Source organism: Pelecanus crispus, chromosome 11 (genome assembly GCF_030463565.1).
Source record: "Pelecanus crispus isolate bPelCri1 chromosome 11, bPelCri1.pri, whole genome shotgun sequence".
NCBI classification, from domain to species: domain Eukaryota; kingdom Metazoa; phylum Chordata; class Aves; order Pelecaniformes; family Pelecanidae; genus Pelecanus; species Pelecanus crispus.
In genome coordinates this window covers 8,244,779-8,263,384 of record NC_134653.1, presented here as the reverse complement: position 1 = coordinate 8,263,384, position 18,606 = coordinate 8,244,779, and the positions used below count along the sequence as shown (strand labels likewise).

Genomic DNA, 18,606 nt, shown 5'->3' with positions numbered 1-18,606 from the left:
GCAAGACAGCTCTTTTCTCTTGGAGAACGCTTTTATCTTCTTCAGTATCATATGTATAAAGGATTTGAACTGCTCGGCGAACCTAAGCTTACATTTCAGTCCTAAATGTCACCCATCTTACATGATGGGTGTCCTGGCTCTTTAGTTGAAGATCCTTGGGTCATGAACATCAAGTATAATCAGGCTTTGTCTATGGTCAGAATAATCTTTAAAATCTTGCAGATGAAATACTGCTTGGTCTAAAAGCATTAATTGTCTGTTACTTTTAACTGATTAGAACTATTTTCTGCCAGTGTAGCAGAAGGGTTTTTTTAGTTGTTAAGTCTTAGTTTGGAGGCGTTTTCTTTGTTTGCTTTTTAGTGCTATGTTAATGTTCTGTAGGTCAAGGGTTTTGGGGGGACAGGGAGTTTGGTACTCTAACTCAAACGTATTCTTTTTTTTGTGTTGCTTCATGAGAACTGATGGTACAGCTCTCATTCAAAAAGTATTAAGCTTTGTCTAGTTGTGCTAAGAACCATCAGGATTTTTTAGGTTTGTCTCACTGGCAGGAAGATTGTGCCCCATTTGTCCTTCCATTGAGAGTGGTAAGAACTTGCCAGTTATACTGGGTTGGATGGATTCAGGTAGCAATTTCTGAGGCATTCAAGACTTTGAATGAACATGTTTGTTTGAAATACATATATCACACTAAAATCTTTAGCAGTATTGAGAACAGAGAGCAAGCTTCTTCAGTTGCAGTCTGTATCATGGTCTTCTGGGAATATCTCTGTTAAAGATGAGGGGGTAACCTTCCTACTCTGTTTAGCAAAAGATTGTCTAAGTAGTAAGGTATTTTAGACCAGCATGTGTTAGCTTGAGAAAGGTGTTCTCCAGTAGTAAGTACTGAAAAAGTGGATTCATTTGGAACAAAAATACCACTTATATAGATTAAGATGTCTGCAAAGCAGACTTTGTACACAAATAATGTCTGGGCTTGTATTTCCCTTTCTTCCCGTTGAAGTGATTTTTCTTCTCAGACTAATTAAACTCTCTGTTTTTCCCATCTGCCACTGGGAAACAAAACAACAAAAATCCTAAAATAGGCATTTCAACAAACTAGAGCTATTCTTGTGGTGAACTGAATGACTTTTTTTTTTTTTGTAAGGAATATATATTGATGCATATTTTTACGACTTTAGTGATTCACATTAGCACAAAAACTAGTTGTAATTTGGGGATACTTTCTGGCACTTCAGGGATTCAGGAGCTAAATGATTCAATGATTTTGTCATTCTTCATGAAATGATTTACTCCCACTGCTCACTAGAGGGTAGGCTTGGGATTATAAATAGGAGTGTTTTACAGTGATAGTGCTATAGAGGCACTACCCATACCAGGTAGAAAAAGAAAAGGGAGTATTACAGAGTTACACTGATTTCTAACATCCATAAATATGAACCTGTATTTTTGATTATAGACTTTTTTCTTATAGAAGTGGAAAGGATTTTATATGTGCTGGTTTTTTACTCCATTTTGGGCTAATAGACTTAAAACTTTCACTGAAAGCTTTTAGCATATCAGTATATTATGGATACACAATGTAATATGTTGGGTTATGTGTTCTATGATATTCTGTTTGAGTAACAGAATAGCAAAATGAAAGGAGTCCTATGTTGCATTATTTTATTTGGTAATAGTATCCTCTACACGTAAAGAAGAGAACTTGGAGAGCAAGAGTGTACGTGTAGAATTATATTAACTCTTCTGGCTAAAAGAACAAATGTTCTGACCTTGTTTGTAGGAGTAAGTGTTGTGGATAATCAGAGTTTTCACTGCTTTTAATTGTGGTTAAGAAAAACTTTTATATGCAGTAATAGCTGTGTACATGTACTTAATTCACTCTTAGCATAGTTGCAGATAGATGCTTGTAGCGTATTATTGTGGTCAAATTAATTTCCCCTCTGAGCAGCACTCATGATGGTTTTGGTTTGGGTTTTGGTTTTTGTCAACTTAGGAAAATATCATCTGTATGTAACATACTGAAATGTAGATTCTGCAATAAGATTCAAACTCATTTTTGGGACTGTTAATTTTCTGTTGTATTGAACCATAATGAAGAGTCTTTAGCTTTAAATCTCAGAAATACTGAATTGACATTCTGTTTCATTCTTGCTGTTGCTTTTTAACTTGTAACATGTTGAACTTAAAATGGCATCATTTAGACTGTTACAGAAATGCTTTTTAAAAATTCAAGTCTGTTAACTTGCGGAATTTGGGATGTCATAACAAATGAGGTTTACAGAGAGAGCACTTTATCTTCTTATCCGATTGTGTTTAATCTCTCATTCTTGTGATACTGAAGTGCTGGACCATAATTTCATGTGTATGTGATTTATTCTTTTTCCCACTTTTGGGAAATTCAAACACATTCATTCATTCATTCATTTATTTACTGTGTTCTGAAACTGTAGTGAAAGCAGTGTTGAGAAGATGGCATTGATGTTGGCCCAGAAAATGGTTGATATTGCAGTGATTTCTGTTACAGAATTATCTGCACAGTGTATTGAAGACCACGTATTGACCTTGAGAAAGTTCTGGCTTCACTTGCATGTGGGCTGGAGGAGATAGTTCCATGCTGCAATACTGTTACGTTGCAAAGCAAAGAGCAGGCTGTTTGCATAATATTGTCATTTTTGCTTAGGCTGTCATATCTGTTCTTCCTGTGGTGGCATGCAATTTTTATCTATGCCAGGAAAGAATAAAAAGTGTTTTCTTGCAGCTCAGAATAGGAGAATAATAGTAATAGCAATTTTACTACTTGTCCTGCAGTTGCTCACAGATTCTACATTGTATCCTCAGCTGAGGCTCTTTCATCCCTTTTAAGAGTAAAAAGCCTCCACTGATTTTAAATAAATAAATCACTTTTAATAAAACAGGCAGAAAATTATAGTGCTAGACTGTGAAATAAGCTTACTTTTCCTCTTTCACTAAATGATCTATCTAGTCTAATCAATTGGTTTATTACTGCTTGCTTTCTATGCAGTCTGTCTGGTTGCAGTAAATAGTTAAATACAGTAACAGTATTTAACAGTTTTCACAGTATGTTTCTCTAATGTTTGCATGACTGTAAAACAGGAAAATCTTGGGAAGTTTGTTATTTACTCAATAATAGAGAATATTTTAGAGCTGTGTACAGGAAAGAGGTAGCAGATTCTGACAGGTTTGTTTATATATAATTGTAGGACTTCACTAAAAGACTTTCTGTAGAGATGACATATTCAACAGAGCCTGCCTTTTAAAGGCAGTACAGCTCTATGTGTGTGTTTGGTTTGCACTACTGAATTGTATGATTTGCTCTCCTCCAGCATCTACTGTTGTCCTGATATTGCTGTTGTATGATCCTATATCAATTATGCTCTGACTCTTCCTTAATTATTCTTGTGTCTCTTTGGTGTTTGTCTGAACCTACTAGTTTTCCTTTGTGTTTAGGGTTCATAGGTAGCCATGTTTCTCTGCTGGACTTGCTTGGTAGTATGCTTTCTTTTTTTTTTTTTTTTTGTGCGAGTTGCTGATTGTAGTAGCTTTCCATTTTACTATCGTATTCGAGACCAGTGTGATGCTTTTGTACATAACAGGTATGGTGTTGTATGTGGGTCTTTGCTTGAGGCCATGTGGCTGAAAGAACCTCTTTGAAAATGCAAACTTCAGACACTTGATAGTTAAATACCCTGTATAAAATTTGAAATGTTGAGGATGTTTTGTTTTGTTTTGTTTTTTTTTTTCTTTTAGACTTTGACTTCAGTGTGCCAGGGTCAATGAAACTTCACAATCTTATCTCTAAACTGAAGAAATGGATCAAAATTCTGGAGGCAAAAACTAAACAGCTTCCAAAGTTCTTCCTCATAGAGGAAAAGTGCCGCTTTCTAAGTAATTTTTCAGCTCAGACTGCAGAAGTAGAGATACCTGGAGAATTCCTTATGCCAAAGCCAACACATTACTACATCAAGATAGCAAGGTAACCTAAAAATACCCTTTGGTAGTTGTAATTCTGAAAACAGAGAAGAAAATGAAAGCCTCCTCCATTCGTCCACTCTGCAAAAGCAGATGTTGTGTACATTTCATATATTTAAATTACATATATAGAGTCATACTTTGGTATAACACCTTTATTTTTTTATTTTATCCTCCTCTGGTAATTTTATATTGCCTCACTAAGCAACTGTACTCTTACATGAAGAGTATATTTGGTTTTCTTCTATGTTGATACAAGTTGAGATTAGTTCTTCTGTTGTAGTCAATAGAGGTACCTTTCTTCAAAATATTGATAAAGGTCTGATCTAATGATTAATTCTGCTCAAGAACTGTGTTCTCTTAAATAAAGAAATCAAACAGAAGAGCTTTTTGACTATAAAATACAAACCATGGCCTAGCTCGATAATAGAATTTGTACCTTGTAATACAGTTGTGCTGCCTTATTTTTTTGGTGGTGGGTTTTTTTGGTTTTTTTGTGTTCTGCAGGGGGGTTTTTTCTTGTTTGTTTTTTTGGTGGTGGTTTGTGATTTAATATTGGAGGAGATTAGCACAAGTGCTTTAATATCCCTTTCTTTCTGATAGGTTTATGCCCAGAGTGGAGATAGTTCAGAAACACAATACTGCAGCTAGAAGACTCTATATCCGAGGCCATAATGGAAAGATTTACCCATATCTAGTAATGAATGATGCTTGCTTGACAGAGTCTCGTAGAGAAGAGCGGGTGTTACAACTTCTTCGCCTTTTGAACCCCTGCTTAGAGAAAAGGAAGGAAACCACAAAAAGACATTTGTTTTTTACAGGTACTGAAAAGAGAGATTTTATGTTATTTCTAAATATATGTTATACTCAAAGGTTATAATTGCTAAAGTTTTTGACAGCTACTAATCATTGATACTGAAGTTTTTGAATATTTAGAAGGTGAATTCACATTTGTCTACGTGATTAGTCTTTTCTGGCATTGTAGCACCCCTCTGAAGAAGTAAAGTTGATTACATGTGATCTAGGGTGTTTTTAGAAGAGCTTACATGCATCGTTTATGGTATAAAGTTCAGTTGTGAGTAACGTATTTAAGGCAGAGGCATGGCCATTGGATCTGTTGCTATGGAAATGGATGCATGTACTTCAGAACAAATATTTAGAGACAGTTGGGGAGGGACAGAACAAAGCTTTTTCTCCCCAAGTTGCAATATATGAATATTGAATTTCTTTTACCTCTTCCACATAACACAGAAGAAGAATTAATTGTTTTGTAGAGCTTTGAATTTGATATATAGTTTCTGAATTCTCTGGTATGAGAACATATCTTTGTAATTTTTGAAGTAACTATATATCCATGGTGGTGTTTACTTTCAGGAATATATACTGACTGGTTAGTTGTTGCCAAATAAAATCCATTCATAATCTAGATATTGGATGCAGGACTTCTGTTGAGCATACTTCTATGATCCTATAAAAGGTTACTTGGTTTGGAGAGTGCACTTTGACAAACAGCACCACGGCAATGCTTAAACATTACAGAATTAACAAACATAATGGTAGGGGGGCCTTAACGAGGAGAGTTAGGGAGGGTTCCAATATGATTTATGTCTATAAATTGCCAGAATACTCGTATATTAAAAAGGTCACATATTTAGCCATTTCAAAACAGAAACAGTGAATGAAGGCTGAACACACAGTCTCAATTCTTTATCTTTCCTTGTGTATCTTGGCTTTTTCATGTGTTGATTATAAACAATTAATTAATGAAATGAGAAACAGAGTATTGGACTCTCGCTTGGCAACATACTCGATCTGCTTGTGACTCAAATACTAACGTAAATGCTTTAAAATAGTTAAACTGTTGTGTTTTCCAGGTATTAAGGCTGTTGGCAAGTTCCAGCTTACAGCTGTGTAGCTACTTCATATTAATATATAAACACTTTTCATTTCAGAGGTCAATGAATCACTTACTAACTTCATATAAATAAGTTCTGTACATTGCATTAGTCAGTTCTAATAATCTCTGGTTGGTGAGCAAGAAATATATTATGGATAAGGGAAACTTCAATGAAAGACACTAAGACAAAGCTGCTACTTTGCTGTTGTCCTTTTAAAAAGTGCTGAAATGTGATTTTAAAAAAAGTGTGGTTTTATCAGTCCTCCTCTTTGAGCTAATAGTATCTATTGACATGAAGGTGCTGTCATGAGCTTAGGTGCCCAGATGATGCAAGTTGCACTTACAGAGCTAGAAATGCATATTTGAGTTCTAACTTTTAAAAAGGCCAAAATGTACAAGCCAAAGGATTTGTTGTTGAAACAAAAGGTAAATAAAGTATCTCTACATATGTGAAGACAATTTTGCATCATTCTTAGGCCAAAATAACAGAAATGCAGTAGATAAAGCCTTGGAAGATGATATAAACAAGGCCACTTACAGAAATATATCCTCTATATAATATGATTAGTAAAGTAACATGTTTTGCTTCAAAGAGCTGTTTTAAACTATAGTGTTTCTGGCAATAATTCTGTACCTTCTGGTTTGATACTATTTGAAAGAACCTAAAGAACATTAATTTCTCTGCTGCCGGAGGTTAATGGAAGTGGACCAGAAGAAACAGCTCATTAACACCCCTTCTGCAGAATACATTTTCTCCTTTAAGATTGAAGAAATTCCATCAAACAATTTAAATGCATTTAAACAACTTTTCCTTATATTTCTGAGGTTAATTATTACAGCTTCTGAGGGAAATGATGAAAGAACAGTTTTGGTGGTAACTGGAGGTCGCTGTCAAACAGTACAAATAGTGTCATTGGAAAAGCTAGCTATGGAAGAGGCCTTGGCTTTCTTGATGTGGCTCGGGATGCACATAAGACTGTAGGATGATACATCTGTTGAGCACCATGAAACTACAGATAGGGTTTTTGCAAGTTTACTGTTCATCAAGGAAAAGCTCAGTGGCTTAAGTTTTCTTATTATTGAATATTTTGCCATGTCTTCCCTATGTTATTTTCAAATAGTGTAATTTAAACATCTGTTCCTCAAGTACATTCAGATTTTTTTCCCTCTAGTTTTTCTGAATCACTTTAAATACCCTATTGAGTTTAGTAGTTTTGTTCTTCAGAGTCATTTTTATTGACATAATACCAGTGTCATGTAATCAGATATTACAAACCTGTTTGCATCTGAACAAAGTATTACCATCTTTTCTGCAGGTAAAGAAAAGTAGGAAGAATAATGAGTGCTCAATTTTTTTTGCTAATATAGTTGATGTTTCTGTTAAGATAAAAAAAATCTGCTATCATACTTTCTTTTTAACTGAGCTTGTGAATTAGTTATGAGTGTAGTAATAAAAAATTTTCTCTTGATACACTTCAGTTGATTATCACAGTTGTGTTTTAAGGGCTGATACAAACAGTTCTCTTAGTATTTGGGTTATGGATTAACTGTTTTGTTTTTCTCTCTCTGCCCCTGCCACCATCCTCTCTCACCCTTCTCAAATTACTCCTAGTCCCCCGTGTTGTAGCAGTTTCTCCACAGATGCGTTTGGTTGAAGACAATCCCTCTTCTCTTTCCCTGGTGGAGATCTATAAGCAACGCTGTGCCAAGAAAGGCATTGAGCATGACAACCCTATTTCTCGTTACTATGACAGACTGGCAACGGTCCAAGCACGGGGGACTCAAGCTAGCCATCAGGTATTAGAATACATAATGAATTTTAATCACGGGCTTTTCTTGAGGACTCTGCTATACTGTGTCCAATCCCCTCTGCCCTGACTCTTTACCTCACATTAGATGTGAGACAGATACATTTTGCATGTAGGTGGTGTTTTGATTTTTGGGGGTTTATTTTGTTTTTGCGTAATGTATTCTTGGGAACTCTTATATCTCTTTGGTATTTTAGACTATCTTGGAAAGCTTGAAGAAAGCTGTATTTGATTTACTCTAGGTTGTTTTGGGTAACTGCAAGTGAAACCGAAGTGTTGATTGCTTTTTGGCCCTTTCGTATAGCGCTTTGAAAATAATTAATTGATAACATGGGAAACAGCATTCCTAATTTACATAAGCAGTTACAGCATGGTGTGTGATGCAGGCTTCCCCACGTTCTTCTAATGTATCTCTAAAATTGCCAGTGGATTACTTTCATCTAAATCGAATAGAAACAGCTGAGTAATCTCACCCTAATAAATGATAGAACAGACCTCAGAACAAAGCTCCCTCTCTCTGTAACCTCCATCAAAAATCCAATTGTGATAAATAAGGTTATTTTATGTTTTTTTATCTTAAGGTTAATGCAAATTCTTAGGCAAAATGCCAGTCCCATTTCAAATATAGCTATTAGAAAATCCACAGTATACATGTATATCACAGACATCATTTAGCGAAACTATCTTTTCAGGCTTTCTTTGTTACAAAATAAAATGAAGTGTTATGTAACATCTGTTTCTATTTTGAGAATTTTTTCTTCAGGTTATGAAACTCTTTAACAGCCATTTAATTGAAGTCAGTATGTCTATCAAGCTTTCTGGTGTAATAGAACAGATCCTGACTTTATTTCTTTTTCTAATTAATTAGGCTAGTATATGCTACAGTAATTAAATATTTTGGTAGATTGCAAATGTTTACATCTAGGGAAAAACTATTGCACAGTGTTCACTTACAGAAACAGTTGAATACAGCTCTCAGCTTTTATCTTTTTGTATTTTTGAGGTAATTTTGCTGTAATAATACATGTTACAAATTACTTTACCCAGTGTCTTTCCCTATCTTGTGTAATAAAAATTCTTTACCTTTTACCCTGCATATGAAGAACCCACGCAGAGAGGCACCTTTAGGTTGCGTGCTTTGTAGATCCCACGTATAATTTCAAATCTCACCATTATGCTTAAAATAAAGGATTTTATTTTATTTTATTGCTGCAAAATGCATATCCAGCTTGCACTGAAGCTAGAAAATAGTGAAGTATGTTCCGTTAGTTTCCCATGAGGAAGTGCAGCATTGTGAATTGAATGCCTCTTTAGCTCACTTTGATTTTCTTGAAAGTCTTGAATAGAAGATACTGCAAATCAGGTTTATATAACTTTTCAGTCTCAGGTTTTCTGACATGCCTGTTTGCAGTTCTCATGCTTATATTGTTTTATTAAAAATTTAATCTTTTCAGATAAAGACTGTTTTCTAGCTGTGCAGGAGCTGTGCTAACAAAGTATTATGTGTTTTTTGACAAAGAAGTCGTGAAACAGTGTTGGATTGAAAGTGTCCAAGTTCAGGATGTTTTTTCTAAGATGGGATAGCAGTTGAGAGAACAAGTTTGGTAGTTGCTTTTGGCATATTTGTCTGTTGCTAAGAAGTATATTAAAAATTATCTCTTTCAACTAATATTTTTCATATGTAGGTTCTTAGAGATATACTTAAAGAAGTACAGAGTAACATGGTGCCACGCAGTATGCTTAAGGAGTGGGCTTTACATACATTCCCCAATGCTACGGATTACTGGACTTTTCGAAAGATGTTCACTATTCAGTTAGCCCTAATTGGCTTTGCAGAATTCATCTTTCATTTAAATAGACTCAACCCTGAAATGCTGCAGATTGCCCAGGTATGCTTTAGTTTGTTCTAGATGCATGCTGTCGTGTTTAATCAAATGGAAATTTGGACTATACTTTTGAAATGAGTCAAAACGGTAATTCGACATATATAATTAACAGTGCATCAGTAGGCTTTTCATTTATATGTGATTGCACATCATGTAGGTGGTAATTTAAACTGCGGTCCCTATGGACATCAACTCTACCTTCTGTGGTGAGAATTTAGAACTTTGTCGGTAAAATTGTTCTTGGATATTGGAACTGTTCATGTAAATGACTGATAAGTCTCTCCTTTTAGTCCTTCAAATATACTGCTTTGAATATATCTCTGTGTCAAACAGATTTAAAAAAAAAAAAATTAGAGCTTCATTTTATTAAAGGGGAATACTGTTCCCTTTTCGGCATTGCCATCATGTCAAGCCACAACTCCTATTAATAGTGATTTTTCTGTTTTAACCCAACATTTAAAATGAGGCTTGCCACCTTAGTAGGGCAAAGGTTGTATATATTAAAGTCTTAATGCTATTTTAATGCATGGAGGGCTATACTCTGTATAGCCAGTAAGATTCTTTAATCCCTCTAGGTAAGCATTCAGGTGCTTACCCAGAGTGAAGAATGCATAGAGAACACTCACACAGAGGTGGGATGCACAGAGATCTGTCTGCATGACTCCTTATAGAGCATGCTACAGAAGAATCTATTCCTTAAGCTTTGATACTACAATAATGTATATTTAGTAAGGGGTTTTGAGAGAAATACATACCTGACTTTGTGCGTGCCTTTAACTCTTTTGCTCAAAAACTGTTTGACTGAAAGCTTTTGGAGTACTATTTGTACTCTGAGTATTAACAGTAAACAAAAATCCAACTTCTTTTGGTTTCATGAATGCACATCTGTTCCTTTAATTACTTTTGTGCATCTTGCTTTTCAATCCAGGATACTGGCAAGCTGAATGTAGCTTACTTTCGCTTTGACATTAATGATGCTACTGGAGATTTGGATGCCAATCGTCCAGTTCCATTCCGGCTTACACCAAACATTTCTGAGTTTCTTACCACCATTGGGGTGTCTGGTCCGCTGACTGCCTCTATGATTGCAGTAGCTCGCTGCTTTGCACAGCCCAACTTTAAGGTTTGTATACCTTTTGAAAGGTTGTTTGCAGGCATGTTATATTTGGCAGTTTATGAACTGAACAGCACTTTCTTGGTTAAGGTAGAAACTGAACAGTCCATATTTGTTTTTGAATCTTACCCTAAGGTCATCGCAAAGGCCAGCTGAAATGTTTCCAATTTGCCTTTTTGGAAAGAATAGGAGGAGGATAGGTGTAATTCCACCCTTAATTTAATTTTTTTGTCCAAACATGTTAATTCAGTTAATTCAGATTGTTTCAGTGCCCTAGCCTCATAAATCCTTACAAATTCTGGCTGTGGTAAATAGTAAAATGATAAATGCAACATCATTTAGAATCTTCATAATAATCTGTGAATAGAAATAAGTCTTTGCCCTTTGTTAGCGGAATAGAATGCTAAAGATATATTGTTACTTTGATGAATTCTAGCTCTTAGCAGGGTGTAGTTTTCTAAAGAAATTGTCTAACTTCCTTTTAAATTCTAATGCTTTCCAAAAAAGAGGCATCTTGCACTTAGGCAAGCAATTTGCACCAGAAAGACATTGCACAGAATGTACTGTAGCTATGGTGTGAGCTAGTTACTTTTTAAAAGATGGAAAAGATCCTAAAGTGATTTTTTTTCTTTATCTATAATACAGAAAGCTGTGTTAGAATATTTTTTAATAATTCATCATCTTACCTTACAAAGCTGTATCTATGTGTGCAAATGAATTTGCAGACATAGCCTGTAATTTCAGCATCTGAATGATGTCTGCCCAATTGGACTTGCCACATAGATTTGGTGCGGCCCCACCTCAAGTACTGTTTGCAGTTTTGGGTGCCTCAATATAAGAAGGACATCAAGCTATTAGAGTGTGTGCAGGGGAGGGCAACCAAGATGGTGAAAGGTCTTGAGGGCAAGACTTATGAGAAACGGCTGAGGTTACTTGGTTTGTTCAGCTTGGAGAAGAGGAGGCTGAAGGGTGCCCTCATCGCAGTCCACGGCTTCCTTAAGGAAGGGGGAGGTGTTGATCTCGTCTCTCTGGTGACCAGTGATGGGACATGAGGAAATGGAATGAAGCTGTGTCAGGGGAAGTTCAGATTGGACATTATGAAAAGGTTCTTCGCTGAGAGGGTGGTCGGTCACTGGAACGGGCTCCCCAGGGAAGTGGTCACAGCACCAAGCCTGTCAGAGTTCAAGGAGCATATGGACAACACTCTTAGTCATGTGGTTTAGTTTCAGGTAGTCCTGTGAGGAGCAGGGGTTTGGACTCAATGATCCTTATGCATCCCTTCCAACTTGAGATATTCTGTGATTCTATGATTTCTTGAATATCAGAGCACAGGTGACCATTTATTCTTTTTGGAGTGAGGGATGCCCAGCTCAGTTCAGGCATGTGGCGATTATCGCTTTAGATTATCTATCTTTTGGACTGGAGAGGAATGCTTTTAACATTTTCTGCATTTATCTTTTCTACAAATGTCCACGAAATATATTTAATATGTGTTTGTATATGTTGGCCTAACACCTATATGTGGTATTAAATGTTTTATTTGTTACATGCAAACAGTGAATTTGACTCAGACTGGATACCTAAAAGTTTGGTTTAGAAGCTCAAGACTGTTGGAGTTGACAGATTAATGTCAGTAGCTCAACTCAGTCATGAGAAAAACCAGGAAACTATTTGTTTCAGGCATTTCTTTTTTGTCCGAGGATACAACTGGTCTATATATACACACATACGTATATACATATATATATTATATACATAGATATGTGTGTTGCAGTCAGCATTCTTTCCCTGTTTGGCAGAAAACGGTATTCCCTGAAAGCGTAATCATTGTGCAGAAAACCCCCAGCTTTGCAAAATACTCTTAATCTTTGCACGACTTCTGTGTTTGTGTGCATGTGCATGGGAAAAGTCATAAATTTAGCGGACTCATTTAAAAATAGAATATGCATGATTGTATTTGTGTATGAAGATCTTAATATATGTTGTAGTTTATGTGATTTTTCATTTCTGTAAGAGTCATTGTGTTGTGTTTTCATAATGAAAGCTTTTTATGAAAAGAAACACCTTGAGAGGAAACAGTTGGAAGCCACGCTCATCTTGAAAAGACTGGGATTGCAGTGCGGGACCAAAAGTGTCAAAATACCCCTGACTAAAATCTAGTTACAATTCTATAATCCCTGATGGTTCTTTGGATTAAATATAATAGTCTGATTTTTCTCCTTCATATAGGTTGATGGCATCCTAAAAACTGTGCTACGGGATGAAATAATTGCATGGCACAAAAAAACACAAGAGGATACTTCCTCTCCACTCTCAGCAGCTGGGCAACCCGAAAATATGGACAGCCAGCAGCTGGTTTCACTAGTTCAAAAAGCTGTTACTGCTATCATGACTCGACTTCATAATCTTGCTCAGTTTGAAGGAGGAGAAAGCAAAGTCAACACTCTGGTAGCAGCTGCAAATAGCTTGGATAATCTCTGTCGTATGGATCCTGCCTGGCACCCCTGGCTGTAACTTGAAATTTTCAATAGCTTTTTTTGCTGCTCTTTGTGGTGTGAGCCTTATACTGTGTTAAGAAAATGTGAAAAAAGCTTTCCAGCCCATGGCTTACCTGTCAAACTGCATTTTGTCAGTCTTCATTTTAATTGTATCTACAGTAATACAACAATTTTACTGTTTTTAATTTCATGAGGGGACATTTCCTTCTGTTTAAGAAAGGTTGTTTAATATGCAACAACAGCTTTCACCAATAGCTTAATATGAAGAGAGCAAACTTAAATAATGTACAGAAGAATCTTATTTTATGTTGAGGACTATGAAACTAGCACTGTTAGATTTAGGGTCTGCCACTCCTAATAATCTGCAGTATATAAATTTTGTATACAATAGTAATTATTAAAAAAAAGAAGACAGTATTCCCAGTTACTGAATTTTACTTTGAAATTTTACTTAATCACTGCCCCTTCATTATAGCAAATTGAAGGCACAAATAAATACTCTTCCTTTAAGTTTGCTTCAAAGTTACATGAGCAAAGTTGGTTTCTACAGAGAATTTTGTACCAAATGTATAGAGGTGACTTTTTGTTAGGAACTGAGAAAATGATGATCAAATTGTGCTAGCTTTTCTTGGAGCACAAGCTGTGTACAGTAAAAGTGTAAACCATTTAGAGTATTTGGTTTAGTTGTGGACAGTGTTGGGGTTGGAAGTTTATAAAAAGGATGGAAAAAGTCATCCTTTGATACAAGTGTTTGGCTGTAATAGATAAAAAAGTAAAATCTTATAAAGTTCTCTCTCTTTTTTTAATGTTTAGAATTGCAGTAGCTTCTTTAGAATGAATACGTTTCTTTGTAATTTAAGAAGAGATCAGTTTAATGTTTCACTCGTCTCTCTGTTGTGTTAGCATTTTTATAAAACTTTGGTGTTGAGAATGTTAAATTTGTACAGAGTGATTTTTTGAAAATAAATATTTTGTAAAACTCTCTGTGGTATTCATTTTATTTAGAATATTTTTAATATTATACTATGGACTAAATAGAAAAGACCCAGAAGGAGGTGTAATCTTTAATAAATGAAAACAGCCTGTATGTTAAAGGGTGATGACTGTATTAATGAGATGTGGATGTGATGTTCTCATGTATGGTGTTGAAGTTGTTTACAGAAGAGCTGCAAATAGGAAGTATATATGAGACAATAATTTCTTCATTCAGTGTACAGTCTTTTTTGCTAGCCAGTCAATTAATGTTTTCTAAAAGTCTTTCTATAAGGAGTCTATTTTGTGTCTGCAAGAAATTCAGCTTTTAAGTAATTGTTCAGAGGTCAAGTTTATGTCTGCAGATGAACTCTGTTAGGGGATTTCTGCTATTCCCACAGAAACAAAGATGATGATGATTGCTATAGCAATGGGTCTGGGGTTTTGGGGTTTTGTTTTTTGTTTTTTTAGTAAGCAGTCAACAGGTTCTCTAGAGACTTCAGAATAACAGGAGAGGAATAATTGAAGTTAATCACCACCATTGAGTAGTGTACTGTCTGTGAGACAAGGGGAATTTCTAAAAGCCGATATGATGACTTTTCCTGGGTGGGTGAGCTCACCTGCAAGTTAACAGATGAACACCATCTAACTCATTGGTTACCTACAGATCAAGGCTTGCGGTGGGTATGTACCTGAGTCATTATTTAAAAACAAAGCAACATGTGCTTTCCATAGGTCTCTTACAGAGTTGCAAAAAGACCTGTTCCTTTAATCTTTGCAGCCATTAGCAGAACCAGTCAACTGATACGGACTCGACTGTCAGCATTACGCAGGGGTACAGGTCCCTCTCTACTGTTTATCTTATGTGACAGTTCTGCTAACACCATGAGCAGCACTGAACCTGGCGCAAAGAGAGATGTGGCTGATGGACAGAAAGTGCTATGTATGTATATACAAATGTGTATATAAATACACACACAGAGAGAGTTTGCATCCATGACTGTAAGATGAAGTCAAAATTGTGAAGTTGATGAATTCAAACCCATTTGAAGGTTAAGTGTTAAATAGGTTTTTACTGTATGTTTGGCTGGGAGGCATCACTGTCATGTCAGACAGACCTCAGGTATCAGTTATTTGCTCAGTCTTCACTACTTTTCAGGTGGGATATTCCAATGTTGTACTAGGCATAAAGCCTTTGGTGGTTAGTACAGAATATTTTGCTATATGTTAGTTATGCATGAAATTACATAGGTACCAATTAAACACAGTATGTAGGATAATTACAGTTTTGCTAGGTTAATTTATGAATTTGCACCTGTTCTTTACTTTTGACTAGTGACAAGCTCATCTTGTATTAGAAATTAAGATACCTTGCACTCCAACTTAAACGCATTTTTTTCCCCTTGGGATATAATTATAGTATAGCAGGAAAAATAAAATGCAATTTTGAAAATGGAAATTAAGATATTGACTTGAAAAGGAAAGCTTTACCCTTAGCTTTTGTAAATGGAAAGTAAATGTGCAATAATGAATTTATGGGAAAATGTCATATTTTTAGAGAAAAAGCCTGGAAAATAAAGGAATATTCCATTTTTGTTATAAAATACAACACAACGTTAAGGAACAGTGATAAATTTAGCGTATTCTGTGTAGGAGTTGTAATATCTAATCCTAGAAGTTTTGGAATAAAAAGTGAATTGGCAGTACTTGTTCACTAGCTTAAACTGCAACTGCAGTATGCATTATATGTTTCTCTGAAATTAGTTCACTTAAGAGGATTTCCCATGCAAGCTTCTTTTCAGTTCTTTCCTAGGCGAGATGGACCAGAGCTTTTTCCAGCTGAATCACAACTGCCTTTCCCTGTAGTTGGTTTGAGGACCTTAGCAAGAGCAAAGGGACTCTCACCAAGCAAGTCATGACTTTCCTAGGTGTCTACCTACTTCTTCACTGGGTCCAGAAGAGTCAGTAGCAAATGAAGTCCAGCAGAAACAGATGGTAAGCGTTCAGTCCTCAAAAGTTTAAAAAAGAATGGTAGCCCACTGGTTGGCCCTGAACCATAGCCCTGTGATGACGGGTAAGGCAGGTCACTTTGTGGACTTGAGATGCAGGCATTTAGATCAAGGGGATCAAGCCTTTCTGCTTAATGTAGTTCTTACGTGGATCAAAGGATTTGCTGTGGGATTTGGCTGGGAGCAAGAGTTTTATTACTTCTCACCAGATACTTCTAGATTATGGTTCTGTTTCCTTGTATGATGAATAAAGCATGGTCCCTTTATTCCTGCATTTGGTTTCTGTGCTCCATATATATCGAATAGAGGATGATAGATTTAAGTCATGCTGTATGCCAGTATATACAAGTGGAAGCTCAAATACATGAGCGGTAAGGACTCTATAAGGATTTGGAAAACAAACATATCTTTTTTTTGGCAAAGACTTGCTTCCTTATCAAAATCATGTTGGCAAGAAGAATCTGAACTTTCTTCTTACGAAACATAACACTTCCTGCATGTGTCACAGCATGTTCTATGTGCAGTCATTCACAACTAAGCTTAGTGCTTTCATGACTTGAAGGGAATTGTTGGCTTCCTTGTATTGAAGATTGTAACGTTTGTAGCTGTGAAATAGGGCACATGCTGTATCAGAGGAGTTGCAGTATTTTTTCCTTAATCATTTGCATGTCTTAGATATGTCCGACTCTGGGAGATGACAGCATTCCCTGAAAGGAAATCATCAGATAATTCAGCCACTTTTCTGTTCATGAAGAAGATCATAATGGAAAAATGAGAATGTAAGTTAAAAGAGATAAACTTCCTTGGTTTTAGATTTGTGACATCTCTCTTGTTTATTCAACTATACTAAAAGAAGACTTGGGGTGAGGGACCAGTGCTAATAGGGAAAAGAGTTATATTAATGAGGTCCCTGATGGTGTGAATGTGCAAATGTTAATATTTGGCTCTCTTTCATGAGTATATGCTATGGATTTACCTTATTTTGTGAGAAGGCTTACACAGTCTTAACCCAGAGTTTTACCACTAGCTCCAAGGAGGTAAATCCTGAAAGCTTTTAGTTATACATGAGCATTCTTCAGAGTGTGGAGGAAATCTTCTGACATACCTTGTATGATCAGCAACTGTCCATTAGCAGGTAAGTGGTTTGACATAGTACAGTATATGAAGTTCCTGATTATCTTCAAGAACACGTGGCATGTATCTTAGCTGTGTTTAATTTTTTATGATTGTAGATAATGGTTCCCTCTGTCTCATTAGTTCAGATATATGCTCAATATGCATCTTGCTGAGCAGATACTTGAAAGTGAAATACATTAATTGTCAATTCACTCTAAGTGTTCCCTTTAAGGTTTCTTCCCTCAGGTTAGATATTACACAAAAAAGGCCCATATTATTACTCTGTAAAATCAAATGCTTGAGAATTAAGAGCGATCAAATTTAAAATTGGCTCTGAAATTATGTGCATTGGCATTATGCCATTCTTAAAATTCGTCCTGTTGTGTTTGGGTTTTTTTCCCCCTGTAGAGTCCTGGGTAGATTTGGCTGGATCTTCATGAGGGTAACCAGTGACAAGACCTTGACACCAAAGTTGTGCCAGCCATGTTTTAAGTCTGTATGAAATGCATAGAGATACACGTGTCAGTAGACTTAGGCACACATACCTGTGTTGGTGTGAAGTGGGCTTTATAGTAGATTGCTCGAGTGACAGAAATATTAGTTACTAAGAAGCAGATTTGGCATAAAGAGCAATAAACAAAAATGCGAGCTGTGGATTTTACATGGAGAATAAATAGTTGTTAGGTTTCTCAAATTATACTGTATTATTTCAGTCTCCTGATTTTTGTAATCATGTTTGGCTCCGTCTTTATTAGACAATGCTGCTGCAATTTAACCATTTATTATTGCATTCTGCTCTCAAAGTAGATGATCAGAATTCATTTGCTGAAGTGAATTATACTCCAAAACAAAATCATTTAACATTAGCTGGGTGTTTGAGTCCACCCTCTGAAGCTGGTATGCCGCTTTCCTCTCCTGTAATTGGGCTGTCCATGAATTGTCAGCTAAAAAGAGAGCGAGCGAGAGATTAGTTATTACTGGAAGATGACTCAAAGCATTTCAGCAGCAGACAATGAAAGCTCTGTTTCGTAATGGCAGTAGAATAAAGTTGCTTTTAAGGCTCTGATCTGTTTCAAATATGATGTATGAAATGTTCTTTTGTGGTGTAGAAACCTATTCAGGGAGAAGAATTCAAACTCACAGGAGCTTTTAATCAGCTCAGTGTGGGTGCATTTCACAGTTAAGAGGTTCAAGAGAGCACATGTGAAACAACTGGTGTCTCACATGTGATTTATCATCCTTCACTGGATGTGTTGGGGTCCTCGGTGTCCTTGTGCGTAGGCACTAGGCTCGCTCTAGGATGTTAGTCAAGTGGT

At 36.1% G+C, this 18,606-nt stretch overlaps 1 protein-coding gene across 3 annotated transcripts in view; it reads left to right on the top strand.

Moving 5' to 3' along the window:
* TRRAP (transformation/transcription domain associated protein) overlaps window positions 1-13,231 on the top strand; it is a 104,344-nt gene extending 91,113 nt beyond the window's left edge. For all 3 annotated transcript variants that reach the window (XM_075718322.1, XM_075718321.1, XM_075718320.1), the window contains 6 exons: window positions 3,769-3,994; window positions 4,594-4,811; window positions 7,500-7,684; window positions 9,381-9,584; window positions 10,510-10,704; window positions 12,925-13,231. In XM_075718322.1, coding sequence (XP_075574437.1) covers window positions 3,769-3,994; window positions 4,594-4,811; window positions 7,500-7,684; window positions 9,381-9,584; window positions 10,510-10,704; window positions 12,925-13,209 — 1,313 coding nt within the window. In that variant the 3' untranslated portion in view covers window positions 13,210-13,231. The remainder of the gene's footprint in view (window positions 1-3,768; window positions 3,995-4,593; window positions 4,812-7,499; window positions 7,685-9,380; window positions 9,585-10,509; window positions 10,705-12,924) is intronic.
* Window positions 13,232-18,606: the final 5,375 nt, after the last annotated feature.